The sequence below is a fragment of the Petaurus breviceps genome, unplaced genomic scaffold (assembly GCF_028583685.1).
Source record: "Petaurus breviceps papuanus isolate PSGF00001 unplaced genomic scaffold, PetGlider_PUasm1.0 76, whole genome shotgun sequence".
NCBI lineage: Eukaryota > Metazoa > Chordata > Mammalia > Diprotodontia > Petauridae > Petaurus > Petaurus breviceps.
Genome location: NW_027186473.1, coordinates 45,366,710 through 45,389,878, shown reverse-complemented (window position 1 = coordinate 45,389,878; position 23,169 = coordinate 45,366,710). Strand labels below are relative to the sequence as shown.

General features: G+C 37.9%; 1 protein-coding gene across 5 annotated transcripts in view; it reads left to right on the top strand.

Annotated features, from left to right (window-relative positions):
- The window catches only part of INPP4B (inositol polyphosphate-4-phosphatase type II B), a 1,018,353-nt gene that overhangs the window by 814,076 nt on the left and 181,108 nt on the right, over window positions 1–23,169 (top strand). For 4 of the 5 annotated variants that reach the window (XM_069105431.1, XM_069105430.1, XM_069105433.1 and 1 more), the window contains 2 exons: window positions 1,854–2,031; window positions 16,956–17,162. In XM_069105431.1, the coding sequence (XP_068961532.1) occupies window positions 1,854–2,031; window positions 16,956–17,162 (385 nt within the window). The remainder of the gene's footprint in view (window positions 1–1,853; window positions 2,032–16,955; window positions 17,163–23,169) is intronic. The other variant, XM_069105434.1, reaches the window with a different exon arrangement.

Genomic DNA, 23,169 nt, shown 5'->3' with positions numbered 1-23,169 from the left:
GGGTTTGGGGGAAAGATAATGAGTTCACTTAGGGGCCATGTTGAGTTTGAAGTTGCCTATGAGACATTGGGTTTGATATATCTAATACACAGTTGGAGATGTGACACTGGAACTCGAGAGGGAGCTTGGGGCTAGAAAAATAGGTCTGCAAATCATTTGCATAGACCTGATAACCAAATTCATAAGAACTGATATGATCACCAAATTAAATAATGGAGAAAGAAGAAAAAAAGGGGCTAGGACAAAAACCTGTGGAATCCCCAGTTAGCAGGTTTCATGGGTATACAGTCTATTCCATCTCCCTTCCCTGTGACTTTGCCCAGGCTCCCACCCATGCTGGAAATAATACTCCTCCTAACCTCAACCTCATAGAATTCCTACTTTTCTTCAAGGCTTAGTTCATGTGCCACCTTCTCTAGGAAGCCTAGTCTGATCCCATGAGTTGCTAATGCTTGATCCATCCCATATTACTTTGGATTTACCATTATTATTGTTCAGCAATTTTCAGTAATGACCCCATTTAGGGTCTCCTTGGCAAAGATACTGGAGTGGTTTGCCATTTCCTTCTCCAGTTCATTTTACAGATGAGGAATCAGAGGTAAACAGGAGGGAATGACTTGCCCAGTCATATAATTAATAAATTATCTGAGGCTGAATTTGAACTCTTGAAGATGAATCTTCCTGACTCCAGGCCCAGTACTCTATCCAATGTGTTGAAGATATGTATACACACGTGTATTTATGCATATATATATATACATGTGTCTATATATACACATATATATCAGGAATCAAGCCAAGTAAAAAGGAACAGGAGCTACTTCTAGCTCCCCAGACTCCATCTGTGCACATATATGTAACTCACATATACATGTGTGTGCATGTATGTCGTATGCATTTTATTTATATATAATTACATTTAATTTTATTTTCTGTATACACATTATTTTCCCATTAAAATATAAGTCCCTCAAAGACTGCTTCATTTTTCTTTTTAAATTCCAAGCATGTAATACCTCATAAACATAGTAGGGACCTAAGAAATACTTCTTGAATAGCTGAATGAGTGACTGAATGAATAGATCTCTAAGTAAGAAGAATGTCTTTATTCTTTCTCACTGTAATGTCACCATGTTACCATTGCTAGATAAAATTGGATGAAGTCCAATGAACTGGAAATAGCTCCTGCTCCTTACTATTTACCTGGATTGATTATATATATTCATGTGTGTGTGCGCACACATATGTATACACATGTACACACATACCCCACTGGTCATTTAAAAATTAATGACCCACTTTGTCTATAAGAGAGGATGGAACCAAGTTACTGCTCCCCCACATGCAAACATTTCTACCAGTGAAGGGATAACACGGAAAGAGTGGGGGGCAAAGGAGAATCCTTTTCTCTGTGGTCATTAACTGGCCATCATAGGTCTCCACAGATCACATTACTGGCATTAGATCCGTTTTCTTGTCCTTCCACACACACACCTCCTGCTTTGTAATACAATCTCCCACTCCTCAAACCAGAGATTTTGGTCTTTGGACTAGTATCCAGAACACAATGGGCATAATTAATTTTGGATATTCCTGCTTAGTGTAGGTAGCCATGAAGAAAATGCTAGTTCAGAATTTGCAGTAAGATTTTTGTTTGTTTGTTTTTAACCTATCAAAAAGGCATCCTTTGAATAAAATTGGAGTCAGGTTTCTTCTAAAAGGTGGTTATGCCTACTGGTCTCTGGTCAGTGAAGAATGATGACATCCAGCTTTTCAGGGCTGTGCGGCCTGTTATTGGGGCAGCAAAGTTCTGGTGCTTTTGGGTAACTTCATCTTTCTACTTCTTATTTCAGTACCGGATACCAGTTTATTTACTATTCACCTGAAAACACAGCAAAAGCAAAGGAAGTTCTCGGCAACATTGATCAACTCCAGCCCCTTATATCAACCCATGCAGATGGGCTGCTTAATTCTGCCAGCCAGCATTCTCCAGACAGCCTGAAGAATTCTTTAAAGATGCTTTCAGAAAAAGTAAGAATCAAATCGTAGCTAAAATGTAGCATGATGGGGGAAGAAGGGGGAGTATAATAAGCAAGTCCCTACTGAGCTTTCTTTCTGTATGAATTGCCAATCATAGCAATGGGAAATGTTAAATGTGCTCATTTAAAAAATAATCTTTAAAGCATTACTGAAAGATGAGAAGGGACTAGTCTTATACCTGATTCGATAGTAGGGAGTATTTTCCCCCTGCAACAAATGAAACCTTTTAGAGACTCAGATTTATTTTCTCTTTTCTTATCATTACTGTCATTTCTTTCCTTTGGACTTGGCTTTTGTGACATGAGTGAATTCACATGGGAATCTTTTTATTAGTTTTATTCCATTCCTATGGTGATCATCCAAATTGACTAAGTATGAACAACTGTATGAAAATAGAAATGTCTTCACATTCAAATGCTTTATTAATTTCTGATTTACATCATTCATTTCTGCCAGATTTTGAGTTACAAATTTTCTCCCCATTTTTCCCCTACCCACCGCTCCAAAATAGCAGTCCCACAGAGGATATCCCCTCCTCCAATCTGCTCTCTCCCATATTCCCTTTCAACTTTTCCAGTGGATCTCTATGCCTCAGTGCCTGTATATCTTATTTCCCAATTACATGTAAGATGGTATTAATAATAGTACACACATACACACACACACACACACACACACACACACACACACACACATATATATATATATATAAATAAATATTTGATTTTAAAGCTTTCAATTCCAGATTCATTCCCTTCCTTCCTTGTCACCCACCCTTACTGGGAAGATAAGCAGTTCAGTATAGGTTGTACATGTGTGGCTAATGCAAAACAATAACATAGTAGATATATTGTAAAAGACTGACTATATTTCCCTCCCTCTTATCTCACCTCCCACTTGTTCTATTCTCTACTTTGATCCCATCCCTTCTCAAAAGTGTGTCCTGCCAACTTACCCTCCCCCAGCCTGCCCTCACTTCCATCATCCCCCCTCTCATCCCCCTTCCCCCTATTCTCCTGGAGGGTGAGATACCCTATTTAGTATGTATTTCACTCCCTCCTCAAGCCAGATTCAATGGGAATAAGGTTGACCCATTCCCTTTTGCCTTCCTGTTCTTCCCCTCCATTGTAACCATTTTCCCTTGCCTCTTCTGTATGAGATAGTTTGCCCCAATCTGTCTCTCCCCATCTCCTCTCATTATATTCCTCTCACCTCTTAATTTCACCTTTTAAGTATCATCCCTTCCTGTTAAATTGGTCCTGTGCCCTCTATCTATGTATACCTGTAAACATATATACACACATTCGCATATGTATTCATATGCCCATATACTCTCATATATAGACATATACATATACATATATATATATACATATATATATTTCTAATCCCTTCAACTACTGAGAAAAGTTTTATAAGTTACAATTATTGTTTTTCCATGTAGGAAAGTTAATAGTGCAACTTTGATAAGTTCCTCATGATTTCTTTTCCCTGTTTACCTTCTTATCCTTCTCTTGCTTCTTGTATCTGAATGTCAAATTTTCTATTCAACTCTGGTTTTTTCAGCAAGAATGCTTGAAAGTCCTCTATTCCACTGAATGACCATATTTTCCCCTGAAACATGATACTCAGTTTTGCTGGGTAGGTGACTCTTGGTTTTAATCCCAGCTCCCTTGACCTCCGGAATATCACATTCCAAACCCTTCGATCCCTCAGTGTAGAAGCTGCCAGATCCTGGGTTATCCTGATTGTGTTTCCACAATATTCAAATTATTTCTTCCTGGCTGCTTGTAATATTCTCTCCTTAATCTGGGAATTCCAGAACCTGGCTATAATATTCCTAGGAGTTTTCTTTTTGGGATCTTTTTCAGGAGGTGATTGGTGGATTTTTTCAACCTCTATTTTGCCCTCTGGTATTAAAACATCAGGGCAGTTTTCTTTGAGAACTTCCTGGAGGATGCTTTCTAGGTTCTTACTTTGGTCATGGCTTTCAAGTAGTCCAATAATTTTTAAATTATCTCTCCTGGATCTGTTTTCCAGGTCAGTGTTTTTTCCCATGAGATATTTCACATTGCCTTCTATTCTTTCATTTGTTTAACAGCATCTTGATTTCTCATAAAGTCATTAGCTTCCATTTGCTCCAATCTAATTCTGAAGCAATGATTCTCCTCATTGAGCTTTTGAGATTCTTTTTCCATATGGCAAATTCGGCTTTTTAAGGCATTCTTCTCCTCATTGCCTTTTTGAGCCTCTTTTGCCATTTGAGTCAGTCTGTTTTTTTTTTTTTTATTTTAAGCAATCGGGGTTAAGTAACTTGCTCAAGGTTACACGGCCAGTTATTTCTGGATGTGGTGCTGAGTATCTGAGCCCGGATTTGATCCAGGTCATCCCGACACTGGAGCCGGTGCTCTTACTCACTGAGCCACCTGGCCGCCCCTAAGCAATTGGGGTTAAGTAACTTGCTCAAGGTTACATGGCCAGGTGTTTCTGGGTGGGTGCTAAGTGTCTGAGCCTGTGATTCGATCTCCAGGTCTTCTCAACACTGGAGCCAGTGCTCTTACTCACTGTGCTACCTGGCTGCCCCGAGTCAGTCTGTTTTTTAAGGTATTATTTTCCTCAGTCAGGCTGTTGACTCTCATTTCATAGTTTTCTCGCATTATTCTCATTTCTCTTCCCAATTTTTCCTCCACTTCTCTTATCTGCTTCTTAAAGTCCTCTATGGCCTGGAACTAGCTTGTATTTTCCTTTGAAGCTTTTGGTGCAGGAGTTCTGACTTCACTGTTTTCCTCCTGTTCCTTGCTCCTTCTTGTCCCCAAAATAGGAGTCTAATGTTGGAATCTTCTGTCTGCTTTGTTTCCTTTGCCTGCTTATTTTGCCACTCAGTTACTTGACTTTTGGGCTTTTTGCCACAGTAGGACTCTGCCACCAGACAGGGAAGCTTTTGTCCCAAATGCTGGGGTTTCCTCAGCTGCCAGAGTTATTAGATGGGTGCCCTCTCTGAGGTCTCCACATGCTCTGGCAAGCTGGACACACACCCCAGGACCTCCACCCTAGACTGCAATCCAGATCCAAGCAGGTTAAAGCAAGAGCAATGACCCCTCAGACTGGTGCTTGGTCCCCCTACACTCTGCAGGCCAGGAGCTGAAGCCACCACATGGTGCTGGCTGGCTGTGCCAGCGTCTCAGAGGTTTCTCACCCCAGGGGTAAAAGCCATGCACACCCACTTACTGGTCCCAAAGTACAGACTGCACTGGCCTCTCACCTTGTCCTTTGCACCTATGTGTTGATAAATCTGGAAACTGCCAAGGCTCCTGCTGATCTGGAGTCCCTCTGGCCGGTGGCTGGTCAGGCCTGCTCTGGGGCTAAAGCCTAGGTGTGGGACTGCTCTCGGCTCCTAGAGTGCTGTGCTGGCCGATTCCTGCAGGCCTGCCGGGGTGTCCTCAGTGGGAGGTTAGCTTCTCTGTGTCATTTTGTGGGTTCTGCAGCTCCAAAGTTTGTTTACAGTCCCCTTTTGACATGGATTGGGGAAGGTGGAAGCCGGAGCCATGGGACGGTCCTGCTTCTACTCCGCCATCTTGGCTCCACCCCCTATGTCTTCACATTCAAAACAGAGAATCAAGGGTGCCTTCCTTTCGATCCTAGTTCTGTTAGTGTCTAGGGCATATTTTCTAATTGCTTTTTGCTTCACTTTTTCTCTCTACCAAAGTAGGGTAAGGCTATAGATTTAAAGCTTGAAGGGTCCTTATTTATCACTGAATGCAACTCCCTTCCTTTTTCCATATGAAGTAACTGAGGCCCAGCTAGGGAATGTGACTTGCTCAAAGTCACACATCTCTGAGTAGCAAAGCTAGAACACTAATCCAGGTCCCCTGACTCTTGTAGCACTGTCTGCTATACCACATTTATAAATATTAATTTAATGTTTGAGAAAATCTTGAAAGGCAGGATTTTCAACTAGAGGATTCCACAGTTGACTACAGAGTTTGGAAATATTCTCGTGGCAGAGGGACTTCACATCTACCTGGAGAGGCTTATAGGAACTGAAGCTAAGTGAGAAGAACAGAACCAGGTGAAATTTGTACACAATTACAGACACAACTTAAGTTTGACGACCAACTTGATAGACCAGACTCTTCTCAGAAATGCAGGGCTATAAGAAAACTCCAAAAGTCTCATGATGGAGAGAGATGTCTACATTCAAAGAACTAGAAATAACAGGGTTTGAATGCAGATTGAAGCAAACTACCTCCTCTCTTTCTTTCTCTTGTTTGTTTTTTTTTCCTCTTTCCCATTGTTCATTCCATCTGATACAATCCTTTATAACCTGACTAGTGTCTAATGTGAAAGTATTTGCAAGTATACTGCCATGAGGCAGGGGGAGAGGGAAGGGAGGGGGAGAAAATTTGAAACTCAAGCAATTGTGGAACTGAATCTTGTAAACTAAAAGTAAACAAATTAATAAAGACCAAATAATAATTAATAATAATAAAAATAATAATAATAATAATAAAGAAATAGCCTCGTGGGACATGTGAAACTATTGGATGTCTGTTTTGGTTCCCCCTGAAAACTAAGTCCAAAAAATATCAGCAAGGAGAAGCAGCCAGATAAGCCCATCCTCACAGGGAGGTTAAGTGATTTGGCTAAGGTCACAGAGCTAATAAGTAACTGAAAGGAGATTCTAACAAACTTAGGTCCTCTGACTCCAAATTCCACTCTGCTACATTGATTAATATTCACATAATGTTGGAGAAGTTATGCAAAGTAGAGCATAATTTTCTAGTAGGGACTTGTATTGCCGGCAGAAATCAGAAGTAATCTGCCACTAACAAAATATGTACTTCAGGTGTCCCTGAAGACTGCGTTTTAGAAACATCAGCGAGGAGAGCCAGTTAGAAAACCTCCCTGTAGTAGAGGGGCTCCTAAGGAAAAGCAAAATGCTAAGTATGAAACTAGCCTAATGCTTTGGGAAGGAAGTTCAGGTATTGGACCACATTATAATGAGAAGACCAGCACTTTTGGTGAGAGAGCTTCTGTGGAATGATATCCAGGATAGCTCTGTGGGATGGAAGGATGGCACCAAAACAGGCTCCAGTAGAATCCTGGATAATCCCTTCCCAGCATCTTCCTGGGTGTCTGATCCTATACATGCTATTTTGACTTTTTTCAGTCTTATTTATCTCATTGGTAACATGGGGATAATAATAGTACCCAAACCAAGGGGTTATTGTAAGGATGAGATGAAACCAGAGGATGAAGTATGTATTAAATGTTCATTATTTATTTACTTGTTTATTTATTTTCCAGGTGTAAGGCACTGTGGTAGACAATGGGGGCACAGAGGCCAAAATGAAATGATCCCTCTCCTCAAGAAGCTTATGCACTCTTGAAAAAGATAGGGAATAGTAAATAACACGAACATAGAAAAGTCAATATAAAAATGTGTATGTATACATGTGTACACCCATGTTTATATAGATGTGCAATACATACATATACCTGTGTGTATATATGTATATGTATGCGGTGTGTGCATATGCACAAACATACATATACATGCACAACACGCACCTATATACATATACATATTGTGTATATATGCATATATGCATATATTTATACGGTACTTTTTCATTTTGGTCTTTGCATCCCCCAGTACCTACCAGGGTATCATACACCTAAAATAATAAATGAATGAAGAAATGACTAATTGAAATAAATAGTAGTCAATAAGATAAATACATATGTGTGTATATATCTGTATGTATATGTATGTATGTATGTATACATACACACATATTTATTAAATAAATCATGTTGGAACTTAGTTGGTAAGGACAAAAACAATTAAATTCACTTCCTGTAGGGAGGTGGTACTTGAGAATCCAGCCTTGGACACTTACTGCTTTGTTACTGTGGGCTCTCTGTGCGTCACTCCCCCTCTATAAAATGAAGTTGTTGGACTAGATGGTCTTTAAAGGGCTCCTCCCACCCTAAAATTGTATTCTTGTGATTCTATGAGTCAGAGGTGAAAAGTGGATGCCTTCCAGATTGTCGGGAGAATGTGCAAAAAGTCTTGGAGACAGGAATGAAATGTCATGTATTGGGATGAGCAAATAGAGTAATTTAACTAGGATGATGCATTCACCAAGGAGAGTAATGTATAATAAGTCTGAAAAGAAATTCTCAAGTCAGAATATAAATGGTATTAAATTTAAACACAGGATTTTTTTTCTTTATAGGTAGGAGAAAGTCATTGGAGCTTCTTGAGGAAGGGGGCGATGTGATCATACCTATCTTTTAGGAATATCAGTTTGGTAGCTATAGGGAGAAATGGATTAGAGGGGAGGATACTGAAGATAGGAAGATAAATTAGGAGATTATTGCAGTATCCTGAAGGAAAAGGGCATGATTGTCTAAAAAAGGAGACATTGTGCTTAAAAAATCAGGTAGACCTACCTTCCAATTCCATCTCAAACACTTAGGAATTATGTGACCCTGGACAAGTCACCTTCCTTCTATGTGCCTCAATTTCCTCATTTATAAAATAAGGCAGTGGGACTCAAAAGCCTCTAAGTTTCTCCTAGCTCTCAATCTATGATCCTTTGATCCTATGAATGCAGTGAAAGGGATACAGAAGAGAAAAGAGATAGTATTGACCAGGCTTGTGCACCGTTTGGATTCAAAGGATAAAGAAAAATGACATCATCGATAACTCTAAGGTCTTCCAAAAGGAAGATGGCCCCATCAACAGAAATAGGAAAGTTAGAAACAGGAGAGGATTCACTGGAAAAGAAATGAGTTATGACAAATTGACCTTGAGATGCCTATGGGTATCCAGTTGTATTGGGTAGACAGTAATGTAGAAAGAGGAGCGAGATTAAGGTTGGATATATGGACTAGATAAGGCATGGGGAACCTAGGTCCTCTAGGTTCTCTGTGAAGTTTGGATTCAGTCAACAGGCTGCACTTTAGGACCTCAAGGCTACAGGGTCCCCTTCCCTGGACTAGACTATCCTCTGGATAGAGATGACCATCCAACCCACATAAGACTGTGTATGTAAAGCCCCTTTACAAATAGTAGAGGTATGTATAAATGTGACCTGTTAAAATTACTATTCAGCTTCCTGAGAAGTAAATTTAACAGCTCCCTCTGAGTACTTAGCACTAGCATAATTTTGAATGCTTAAGACATTCTTCTTCTTATTAACATCAGAGATGATGTAACATTTCTCAGCTGAATGAATATTTGGAAATACAACATTATTCAAAACTCCTTCAGGTCTTTGTGTGTGTTTTGTGAGACAGTAAAGACACAGAAACCCACTTAACACCTTAGCTTCTAGCTGCTAAAAAATGTTTGGGGCAGAGGGCAAAAGAGAAAAAAGAGAAGACTGTTTCAAGACAGAGACACTACAAGATGAAGGTGGCATGGCAAAATCAAATAATTAAGACTCTTTGTTGGATTTTTTCAGCCTCTTAGATTCGGTGAGATTTTTCTGGGTGCATCTAAGCTGAAAATTACAGCCAATACCATATCCATGCAGTGATTACCAAGCAGTATTTATATTCTTCCTGTGCACTGGGCAGGGATTTGTCATTTCATACATCATTTACAGCTCACTTCAGTGAGTGATTCTTTTAGGGGGGTTATTTTTCTCCTCATTTAATTCAGCAGTGCTCAAACTTTTTTCCCTTCTTTTTTCTTCTTTAGACTAGATTACCTTTACCCAGCAACAAATCTGTCAGCACTTGAAACTATAAAGAGATATTTTTTTAAGTTGTCTCTGTCAGATATTTCTTTTTTCTATGATTTCATGCCTGGAATTGCAAAGACTCTGTTAAGTTAACCAAACACTACATAGCATAAGATTTCTGTAAGTAGATTATAGAGATAAAAACAGAGATACTGCTTATGTAGTGTAGCAAAATTAGTGTGGGGCAGAATTCACTATTTGAACATATACTTTTGTTATGACTTAAGGTACAGTAGAAATACGGTTTTTCAAGTTTCAGAGTTCTGTCTCTATGTGTAGAAAAGTACGGAAATTCTTACCTCATTGATTTTTTTATTCTTTCTTTGAAGTAGAACAGATGTATAGTATATGGGTCATAAGATTTAGAGCCAAAAAGGGACCTTACAAATAGTATAGAGCAACCATCCTATGTTACAAATGAGGGAACTGAAGGGCAGAGAGCTGAAGTCTTTTGCTGAGGTTCCCATGACTCGTAAAGCCAGGAATCTAATTTCAATTTCCTCACTTTAAACCCCCAACTCTTTCTACAAAATTATCTTATCCTTCACCAAAAATTGGCTTATATTTTTAATTTAAAATAAAAGAGACTAACTCATTTGTATAGACTTAAGATGATTATAACTTTAAGGAGAGGTTTTTCTAGCATTGTTCTCCAGACACAAGAACTTTTGTCTAATAAGAAGAGAATTTACTTTGTACCTATCATGTTTTTTGACATGACTATTAGCTAGATAATACATTTAGATAGGCTCTTTCCTCTGTTTTTTACAATTTTAACATGCCATGCCCCTGCACTGAGAAGCTTAAAAATCTTAAAAATGTTTTGGTGCTGGGCAGATAAGGGGTAAAAAGGACATAAGGAGTATCTATGTAATCAAAATTATACAGCTACAGTGTACGTGAACCAGTTATAACAATCATCTTAATGAATGAATGTTATTCTTGCACAGAAACTATGGTAAATTTCATTAAGTTCATCTTTAGGCTTCTTCAAAAAATTATTAGATTTAAGATTTTTTCCTAATTTTAAACTCTCATGATTCATAATTTAAAAGTCTTTTCAAAGCATTTTCACTTCTGTCAAATTTTAAGTTTCCAACTATCTTGTGAAGTATCATTATTTTTGTTCCTATTCTTTGGATAACCCCTAATATTCTATCTCTGTCTTTTGAAATCCTACCCAGTCTTCATAGCCTAGGACTCAGGGGTGGGGAAATATGTGGCCTCCAGGCCACATGTTGCCTAGGTCCTCAAGTGTGGCCCTCTGACTAAATCCAAACTTCACAGAACAAATCCCCTTAATAAGAGGATTTGTTCTATAAAACTTGGACTCAGTCAAAAGGTTGAGCCCAAGGACCTAGAACGCCACATGTGGCCTTGAGGCTGCAGATTCCCCACCTCTTGTAGTTCAAATATTACCTCAGCTAAAATGATTAATCTTTTATTTTATCTCAAAGCACATTGTGCTTCTCTTGGGTATATTTATTTATTTATTTATTTTGAGGATTGGGTATAAGGGAATAAGAGTGATACAGATCTATGATGTATATGGAATTCCTAGGATGGCAACTCCCTCCAATGGTGCTTATTGGCAACTAATTTCTAAACTATATTCATTTATGAGCAGTTAGGTGGCATAGAGAACAGAGTGCTATGCCCACAGTCAGGAAGACTCCATCTTCCTGAATTCAAATCCTGCCTCAGACACTTACAAGCTATATGACCCTGGGCAAGTCACTTAACCCCATTTCCCTCAGTTTCCTCACCTGTAAAATGACCTGGAGAAGGAAATGAGAAACCACTCCAGCATCTTCACCAAGAAAACCCCAAATGGGGTCAAGGAGAGTAGGACATGACTAAAAATCCAGCAATAAATTCATTTATAGAAAGTTGACTAGAGGCAATGAGAACTTAGTTAAAAAACCCTTGATCACATTGCTAATACTTATGAGAGACATCACTTTATCCTAGATATTCTTGACTCCAAGGTTGGCCCTCTTGAAAATTGGACTGCTTTCTATAGATTATAGGTGTTGCCCTTTAAAGACAAACACATCATCATTCACTGTAGTTTTCAGGCTTCTTCTAGAACAAGGTTAGGGAACCTGTGGCCTTGAGGCCAAATGTGGTCTTCTAGGTCCTTGGGGTACGGCCTTTTGACTGAGTCCAAATTTTACAGAACAAATCCTTTTGTTAAGGGGATTTGTTCTGAGAAGTTTGGATTCAGTCAATTAAGGACCTTTAAGGCCACATTTGGCCTTGAGGCAACAATTTCCCCACCTCTAGTCTAGACCTTCAAGATATTACTCCATTTTCAAATAATCCATTAGGAAATAAAAACATGGATGAGGTGCAGAATGTAGTTGCTTAATGTGTAGTATATTTTGGAAGCTATCACCTACCATTTAGGGTTCTTCAAAATTTAGACACCCTACCTATTCTTCTAGGAGGATTTCACATTATTATCTTTGATCCTAAGTAACAGCATATGTGCACATCTTCAATTGGTAGTAAAGGGTGTTTCTCACTGAGTTCTGTATACCAGTGAAATCACAATTCTAGGGAGAGGGAAGAATGTAAGGAGGAAGGTAGAGAGAAGGAAGAGAGATGGAGAGAAGAGACACAGGAGACAAAAAACTCTTAATAAATTGGTCTACGCTTTGCCATCACAATATGCCCTGTGCTGTCTTACCTGAGTTGATTTTTTCCTTCTGTTCTTCATTATTCCAAGTATTCCATTCATCATTCATTTAAACCTGTTGAAAGCTCACTTAAAATGACAATATTTTCAATTGAGAGAAATTTTCAGATATGATTAGACCTCAACCACAAATCCTAACATCAACTGGGATGGTATATTTATTATTTAGTAGCAAGGAGCTACTCCAATGGCTCTGTTTTGAACTAGATATGAGTTCTTGGATGCATAGAATGGGCAAGGGACGGTCCTTAAAAAACATGATATCTAATGGACTATGCTACCAAAGGACTTAAAAAGACATCATTGCTATGATATTCTGTCATACACCAAAGGCAATATGGTAGAATTGAGCCTCTAGTCTTGGCGTTAAAAATGCTGAGTTCCAGTAAGGAAACTGTTGGACCTGTCACCTCTAACCTTGAATGAATCATTGAATCTCACTGTGTGATTAATTTCCTGACTGGCACCACAGTGAGGGTGGCTTATACATTTTATGGTGATGATGTTCTCTCTTATTCTTCTTATCCTTATATGCCCCAGCACATGACATAATAGAGAAATGGACAAAATAGGTGATAATGAGTCTGTTGAATAAATGATTTATTGAATGAATAAAGTTTTGTTGGATAATAACTACATTTACACAATCACTTTTACATTCATTCTCTCATCTGATTCTCACAAGAATTGTATGGGCCTGGTACTATGACATCCTCATCCTATTTTGCAGATGAGGAAACTGAGACAGGTAATAGAAGTATCATTATTCATAATTTATAAGTGAGTTAAAGTGGTTTTCTAAGAATTACACTGTTAATAAGTGTCGCTAGGGGGTTAGAAACCAGCTCTCTCCTGACTTCAGTAGTGATTGCTTTTTCCACTGCTTCACTCTGGGTAGATATGCTCTAGGATACTTGATTTTTAAATGAAAATGACAGCTGACTTTTATCTGCAACTTTGAAGCTTGTGAGGTACTTTATAGACATTATCTCTTTTGAACCTCACAGTCATCTTATGAGGTCACTGATATACATACATACATACATATATATATATATATATATATATATATATATATATATTCTGATGTTAAGGAAGCTGAGACTCAAGGAAGTCTTGACCATGGCCACAACAACTAGGTGGGATTTGAACATGGGGCTTTCTGACTTCAGGCCTGATACTCCAAATGCTCTATCATGCTACTAATAATTTTTTTCTAATAAAACAAGGCGATAAAAGAAGGGCCACATGTTGTTTTCTTTGTTTTAGGAATAGTATCAGAATCCTTTTCTTTTCAGCAATGATCTATAGATATTTTGGCCAGTTCCATGTTTAGGAAGAGGAAGAAGAGAATGGCTATAGGTTCACCCCAGCAATGAGTCACCAAGCCTTCAGCACTTTAAGCTCACCATCCTTTACCCGGGCAGTGATTTTAAATACCTTAGAAGTCTCCCTTGAATGTTCTCCTCCATGTGAGTATGAGGAAGATGGAGATACAGAGCAGCAATTCAAAGACAGCAAGCTGTGTGGCTATAAAAATAAATCAAGAGAGCTTATTGAGACCATCAGTAGCAAAGTGGTTTTGTCAAAATGTAATATATAGGAATGCCTGGAAAAGGGAAGGATTGATGAAAATCAGTTTAGTATTTGACCTATAGGATTTCCAGTTTAAAATATTGAAAAGACAGTTGGTCTCATATTGAGATGGAGCTCAGTATAGATGTGATAATCATCTGAATAGAGATGATAATTCACCCCATCTAAATTTATAAATTAACCAAGTGTAGTGCCAACACAATATTCACAGCACCAGCAGCGACTATGAATCGCATCATATATGAATTGCATCATATATATATCGGCATAGTTCTCAATCGCAAAATATACAGACTCTCCATATAGAAGAAAGAAGCAAAACATTTATTCAGATGTCAGAAAGCCAAATTCCAATACCAGGAAACCATTACAGCAAAAAAGAAGTTAATGCACTGTAGCACAGCAGTGAGCCACACCATCCTTTAGCCTTTTCACAGACAAACACTCACAAGCCTAGCTGTCTCATTGGGTGTGTCCTCTCCTCCCTCCAGCTCTAACTGCTCTGACTTCGAGCTTCCTGTGGGTTCTGCTCCACCCTTCAGCAAAGTCCTCCCACCACAGGCTCTGTTTGATTATATCCAGCCTATTAAGGGGCAGGGAAGTTCTTCAAATTCCTATTACCATTACACCAAGCAGGTAAATATTAGTGGGGGGCGAGGGGGGCGGAGAGACATGGACAGAGACAGACACAGGGACTACAGCAGAGTCTTGGGGGATGCCCAAAATTAGTAGGCATGACATAGATGAATATCCTGAAGAATAAGTTGAAGTTAGGAGGAGAATCAAGAGAGAGAAGGGTCATGGAAATCTAAATAATATCCAGGAAGAATCAAGTGAGTAACTATTCTATGTTTGTGGAGGGAATTTTCATACTGGGAGTAACAAAGGTTGATGAAATTATGTATCCAGACACTTCCCCCTGAAAAAAAAATATTTTGGATATAGAGCTAGTTGAATAGCTAAGGCATGGCAATGAGTTAAAAAAATATTCTCTATGACTTCCCTATCCTTTAAGACCTAATTGTTTTCACTGTGTACACATTTATAGACATTTTCCTAGTTGTTTACATTAGTAGATGGCCCTATTAAGAGAATGCAGTGGATGATCACATTGAGTTTTAACAATATCAAAGCTAGCCTTGACTAAGTATTAGACTCACTGTGTGATAATCAACATGTTGTAGTGGCAAAGGTAAGGGGCTTATAATCATGAGACTTCTGAGTTGACATCCCACCTCTGACACCAGAGTACTTTTGTGAACCTGGGCACATCACTTAATGTTGCATAACCCCCTTCCCCATACCTGAAACTATGCCTCCTCTGATCCAGATCAGCAAATTGCTGCTATCCTACAGTCTTAAGATATTTTCCTCAAGGGCCCTGGGAGGTTGAGACTTGCTCATGGTCACTTAGCCAGTATGTATCAAACTTGATAATGATATGCAAGATTTGAAACCCTACCTTCCTGACCCTAAGGCAGGACTTCTGTCCATGATAAGCATAATATAACATATAAATTCAAAGACTGCACCTCCCATATTTTTTTCCAGCCAAAGTCATAGCACATTTATTAGGTAATCCATGAAATGAAATCCTTCTTCATAAGGTAGCTATCGTTTCTGTAGCAGTTATTGGGTATTTACCAGCAATAACTAAACCCCACTGGACATTGTTTCATAGGGATTCTGGCAACAACTGAACCTTGCAATAACAAATTTATTGGGGGAGAGTTTAGAGAGTAATAATAAGAAAGATAGCAAAATCTTCCTTCTTACTTGTGCTGTGATCTCTGTCCAAGAGGAAAACAGTCAGCTACCTCTGCACCCCTTTCAGTCAATATACCTGTGCTTCTTTCACCTTATTAATCTGTTTAAAATGTAAAGAATGAGTAGTATTTTCTCCCAACATTAAAAAAGCATCAGGTAGTTTCTGTTGAAATGGTTATTCCTATTGAAAACCATCTCCAGAGACAGGATTTGTCATGAGGCAAGAAAAGGCTATGGAAACAGATGGTTTTTATAGTATGTATGCTACCTCGGCATTAACTTTTGGAACAGAAGAGCTCCAGAGCTTGGCAGCATTCCCAAACTGCACTATTTACCACTGATTGGTATGATTAGTTTTCTTTCTCTCCTATACTTACACTATCATACATAGTACTTAAGAGAAAACAAATCTACAATGCTCTCCCTTATCCCAGCTTGGTGCAGAGATCCTGCCCCCTACTGACTCTTTTCCTCCCAATTAACAAAAATATTTTCTCCCTATCTCACCCTCCATTTTCCCTATGGAAAAAAAGAAGAAAACAAAACCCTAGTAAGAAATATAAATATTCAAGCAAAACAAATTGCTGCATTGGTCATATTCAACAAATATGTCTCACTTTGCAAACTAACTCATCAACTGTCTGTCAGGAAGTGGGGTTTGGGTTTCACCTTGAGTCATTTGAAGTCTCCATTGGTTTTTGCATTGATTGGAGTTTTTAAGTCTTTTAGAGTTGTTTGTCTTTACAATACTGTTTTCATTGCATAAACTGTCCCAGTTCTTCTGCTTACTTTACCCTGAATAAGTTCATACAAGTCTTCCCAAATTCCTCTGAAATCATCCCCATTTATTCCATTAAATTGTGAAAAGTTGTTCATAATTCCCCAATTGATGGGCACCTATTTGTTTCCAGTTATTTGGAATTACAAAAAGGGAGGGAGAAGGGAACAGGTAAATTTATTCAGCATCTACTGTGGGCCAGGTACTGTACTAAGCACTTTACCAATATTATCTCTATATTTTCTCTGATATCTGCTTTAAATATTTTCTGTACCAAACTTCCTGGTGTTCTTATTGCCTGTCCCTTTTCTTTCAGACAGAACTCTTTGTGCATGCCTTTAAGGATCAGCTGGTCAGAAGTGCCCTCTTAGCTCTCTACACAGCCCGGCCAGGCTGTGTCCTCAAGAAATCACCCACACCCAAGAACACTGTGGAGGAAGAGGCTAAACCTGCAGGGTCCCTGCCCTCCATCCAAAGGCAGGATTCTATCCCACATCACTCAGACTATGATGAAGAAGAGTGGGTAAGAATCTCCCTGTTCTCCATCCTCTTCCCTCGAATGAGTACACACTCACAAACAAAAGCACAGGAAGGATAAGGCTCCCTTTCTAACAAAAACACATTCCTGGAAGCTAAGGCATAAAACAAATTGTCATAAAGCAGATCACATATATATCTGTAGGAACAGAATTGAAATTGGGTATTGTGTTCCTGACCAAGGATTTTGTGACAAATGACCAATATTATGTCATAAAAGCAAAGATACAGCAACTATAAAACACTATAAGCACTTAAATAGTAAAATTATATCCCAAGCCCTATAAAATGGGCATAAATATACTACATTGATTATGCTATGCACTATAAACTATGCACTGCTCTATGAAGAGCACATATAGTGCATAAAAACAAAATTCGACTGTCATAAATTTGACTTGAAATGAAGATGCTGGCTGTAATAAACATTAATTAAACATTTAATTAAACAATAATACTTTTTTGCCTTCTTATAATTTAGAAAGGCTTTTAGAGGATGATTTACATGGTCCAACTTTCTTATAAAAGTACTTAAAGTAAGTTGGAACTGATAAATTTTTCCCTAGCCAGAAAATGCTTTTTTTTGGCAACAAGAAAAGATAGATTGGTGTTCAGAGTGATGGGTAGAATTGTAACATTTTGTTCTTGATAAGGAAGGAAGATTCTTCCAATAAGAGTTAATTTTTTAAGTGTATAAGTTAAGCTAACTTTTCTTTTTTTCCTTTCTTTACCTTAATTTATTCAAAGCTATAAGTACATCTGGTCAATAGCAAATGAAATAACTGCTACTAGGAATTAGTGATTGCTGTTATTATTCTTTTTCATTCTTCACTACTGTGGTTAATATCCTCATATTTTGAGTGCAGGCTACTATATATTTTCTATTTAAGGTACTCTGCCCTATTATTGGAATCCATAGTTGAAAAATCCGAGTATAACCAAAAGTCACCCCTTTTATTCTCATAATTGCTCTGTATCCCCACTCCTTAAAATTGAAATTAGTAGGATATCATTTAGCATAGAACAAATGTAATCCACTTAGTGAGCATATATTTTTTTCATATAGTTACCATTTGTGTACTCATTCATATATTAAATATTTATTGAGCACCTGTGATGTGTGCTGGGCAACAATTTCTCTGAATACTTGGTAGTGTGTTGACATGCCATTAGAACAGTTTACATCTCAGTGGAAAACCACAACAGTCAATGACCAGATCATTAGTACGGAGGTTTAGAAAGGAACTTTGAAGCAGTTCTCGCTAGGGCTTTGCTATGACAGGCATAAGACAACACCTGAACTGACCACAGGTTGTTGCTAATGAAAGGAACCCTGTCCAGGAGGCTGTTGAGGAGCATGTATTTACCAATGAGAAATCTCTGTACTTGCAAACAAACAAGGAAGTCCTTGTCCTTGGATTTAAAAGATTTTTGAAAATTGGGTTGGAAAGAAATAGTTTTGGATTTTAAAAGTTTTTTTTTTAATTTTAAATATTTTTAAAAACCCATTCATATGAATTCATAAATGAGTCTTTTTTGGTACTAGATACAAAATTAAACTATTTTCTTACTAAGTAATATGCATTACTGACCCTTAAGTAACAGCAGTCTCCAAAACTTTGACTTACTCTTAGGACTTGCTCTCTCTTAAAAGTGTCATGTGAAAAAAAAAAACGAAGTGATCTAAAGATAATTTGACTTTAAAAATGTTATAATATGTCTGAGGATGTATCCAAAAAAGAATAAAAATTAGAAATAATGAGTATAGGCATTCTTTCATGGTCCAAGAATATTGGAGTATAAATAAAAGCAACCCCCATTCAAATACTTGCTTATTCTGACAGTGGTTTATTGGATTACATTAGGGATATGTATGGATTATATATGCATTGTTTTAGGTAAGGGTGTGATATAAGAAAATATACGAATGGGAATGAGTAAGAATAGCATATATTATGGGGCAGTTAGGAGAACCTGAATTCAAATTTAGCCTCAGACACTTACTAGTTATGTAACCTTGGGCAAATTACTTAACTGAATTGCCTCCCTCCAAAATGGCATATATTTAGACTAAGAGACAGAAACAGAATTGATATTGTCATTGGAGTATACACAGGGATGTGCTGGTAAATATTTGACAACAAGTTGTTTAACAAAAAAAAGCATGTAAAATAAGCCTATAAGTTTAGTCTGCATTATTAACATTTTTTCCATTACTTTTTAAGTCTAGACAGTCAACAAAATAAATCAAGCCCTGATTGGTAGAGCTTGCCAATTTTTAAGGTCACATGGAAAATTTGACAACTGACTTCCTAGATTCAATCATGCTCCAGCACAACTCTGATTCAGATGACTTGGACAAAAGAAGGAATTAGGTCAGGACTTCAGGAAACAGACTACAAACTTGGCATCCGTGAACTAAATAAATAATGCAGATAGCACGAAATTGAGGGAGAGAAAGAGGAGGAGGAGAGAGAGAAATGGATGGATAGATGGGTGCATGACTATAGAAATAATGATAAATATGTAGATAGATAGATACCAGCATTTTCATATAATTTTGGGATCCTATATATTTTATTTTATGCATTTAATAACATCAGTATTCTGAGAAGGGCTCCTTAGGCTTCAGTTGATTGCCAAAGGGAACCATAACACCCAAAAAGATTAAAAACCTTGGCACAGAGGGATAGATAAATGGATGGATGAATGGCTATAGAAAGAGATAGATATGTAGAGAGATAGAGATAGATAAGTGTATTTTCATTATAATTTTTTTCTTTGTGATCCTATGTAGTTTATTTTATGCATTAGTAACATCAGCATTCTGAGAAAGGATCCATAGGCTTCACCTGACTGCCAAAGGGGACCATGATACCCAAAAAGGTTAAGAACATTGACACAGAGGAATTGTATAGTTCTATTGATGGGGGATTTCAATTACCTGAATATCCAACAGAACTCTGTCTCTCTGCCTTAAGCAGTAAAACTAATAATGTCTTGATTTATCTTAATGATAGTCATTCTTCAAAAGATAGAAGAAGCAACAACTGTAACTGTTCTTCTAATCTGGATTTTCAACAAGAAGCAGGAGCTAGTGGCTTAAGCAGAAAGGGTAGAAACTTGGAAATATTTGTTTTAGAATTCAAGGTATATGCTGACAAACACGCACAGCTTTCAATGGATTTAGAGAAAGAATAGTTAGAATTCCCTCACCTTTTCCCTTTCCTTTCTCAGAGGAAATTGTCTTAGGAGGAATGGGAACCTTTCAAAGAGAGATGATTCTAATAATAAGAAACAATGGAATTTTCAAAAATAACAATGTGGATGCACAGGAAACTCATCATTCAACTTAGATTTTCTGAAAAAGAATGTTGAAAAGACATAAGAGAGGGCAGGTGACTCAAGATGAATTCCAAAGCACCCATTAGAGCTTTGAGAAAAGTATTAGGGTACAAAAATGAATAATGAGTTGACATTGACAAAGAAAGCTAAGCTCACTGAAACTTTCTTCCTATTAAAGCTATTTGGCCTGGGAGAAAAGTGGAACAAAGTAAACCTAGAACTACTGCTTAATGTAGATCAGATTATAAATAACAAAGAAAAGGCTTGTTTCTGTCAAGGAGAATATTTTGCACTAAAAAAAATAGCACATTGTCATCATCATTGCTACTGTTTTTTCAAGTTATATTTTCACATTTCCAAAGTTCTATGCATATGACTACCAGGGAGTTGAAACCCAAGTTGAAAGAATAGAATGGGTTACTAATAGCAATAGATTGACTTTGCTTTCCTTAATGACTTCAAGTCAACAGGCCCAAGTGGACTCACCCAGAGTACCAAAAGAACTGGTGGATATGATTGCTGAGTCACTGTCTTTGAACAACTATGGAGCATGAGAGAGGTGTCATAGGACTACTTAAAGGCAAATGTTCCAATTTTTAAAAAAAAATTAAAAAGGAAAGAGTGTCAAATGAAAAATAGGAAGGAGTGAGCTTGAATCAGCAAGATGGCTGATTAAATTCTAGAACAATCTTATAAATTTAATCATAAGGATCCAACTAACCACATATCCACATATGTTTGTTGGAATGATAGATTAGAGGAATGCTCAGAATAGAGATTCCTAAATCTTAGCAAAGCATTTGACAATGTTTCTCATGTTATCCTTGTGGTTAGTGTAGAGATAAGAAGGCTGGATAGTGATACAGTTTCCTAGATTTACAACTAGCTCACTGTCTGGACTCACAGTACAGTATAGTTATGCCTACTTCAAGATCAAATTGGAAGGAGGTCTCTAGTGGAAACCTCAGGCACCCCATTTGTTCCTATGCTGTTTTATCAGTGAGCTAGATAAGGCAAGATGTCAAACTTTTCATATTTACAGAGCACACAAAGCTAAGAGCAGCATTTGACACAACATTGTGTGAACATCAAGATCCAAAAAGCTTTTGACTGGTTAGGCCACAGGGGGTTAATATAATGTGAAAAAAAATTAAAAGATACATATAAAGTTATTCACCTAAGGTTAAAAACAATCAGAGACATTATGGCATTGAGGAGGCAGGACTAGATAGCCGTTCATCTTTTAAAAATATGGAAGATTTAATGGGCGATTATCAAGAAGCCAGTATGGCAGATTAGGGGGAAAAACAGTCTATGAATCAGGAGTACCTGAATTCAAGTCTTGCCTCTGACATATATTGACTTTGTGACAATGGGCAAGTTGGTTAACCTCAAAGTGTGCTAGACAACTTTCTAAGAAAATCTTACAAAGATGATCTCGATTCATGTTGCTAAAGGTATTTTCTCCATCTGAGAGTTCATTTTATCATTAAAATCACAGTTCTAGTTGCTATCCTGTGTGTGCCAGGAACATTAAATGGCAGCCCAAGAATCAAATGTTATATATAACTGCAGTAGGAGAATCATAGTATCTAAGAATAAGGAGGTAATGGTCCTCATGACATTTACCATGATTAGACTACATCTGAACAACTGGATTGAATTCTGAATACCATGTTTTAGGAAGGACATTGACATGCCAAAGAGCATTGAAAGAATTGCAGCTTCGGGGAGGCCAGGTGGCTCAGCGAATAAGAGCATCGGCTCCAGTGTCGGGATGACCTGGATCAAATCCGGGCTCAGATACTCAGCACCACACCCAGAAATAACTGGCTGTGTAACCTTGAGCATGTTACTTAACCCTGATTGCTTAAAAAAAAAATTGCAGCCACGATGGCAAACAGCCTTGGGATTGTGTGGTTTGAGGAATTGTTGAAGAAACCAGAGATATTCAGACAAGAGAAGACTCAGGAGAGACATGAGAGTTGTTCAATCTTTGAAGCATTGTCATGTGGAAGAAGGATTAGACTTGTTCCGGTTGCTTCCCAGAGGGCAGAATTAGTGGCAAAGAACCAAATGTTTGCAAACACTCCTAATGATTAGAATTGTCCAAAAATAAAATGAGCTGTTTGGGAGATGGTGATTCTCTTTCAGTGGAGATCTATTCAAGCAGAATGCTTATGGTGCCTGGTTAGGGATGTCCTAGAGGGGATTCTAGTACAAGTTCAGGTTTAGCTAGATGACCAAAATTTCAAAGGCTTGAGCTGAAGACAGGTTATCTTCAGGCATGGGGGATAGCCTGTCTAACAGCCCATATTGTCACATAGAACACCAAGTTTGGAAGAACAGATACAAACCCAGCATGAATGTAATGTAGAATGTAGGAATGGGGAGCTGTGTGAAATGTGGCAATAAAAAATATTTTGGAAACAGGTTACAGGAGGCATTAAATCTCGGGTTAAGGAGTTTATCTTTTCTAGATTAGGCAATAGGGAGCCACTGATGGCTTCTTGAACAGGGGTGATGTACTCATATTTGTGTCTTAGTAAAATTATTTTGGCAGTTGTTTGGAGGATAGAATGGAGAGGGGAAGAGATTGAGAGCCCTAGACCATTAAGAGATCCCAGCAATGGTCTAAAGCAGGAATA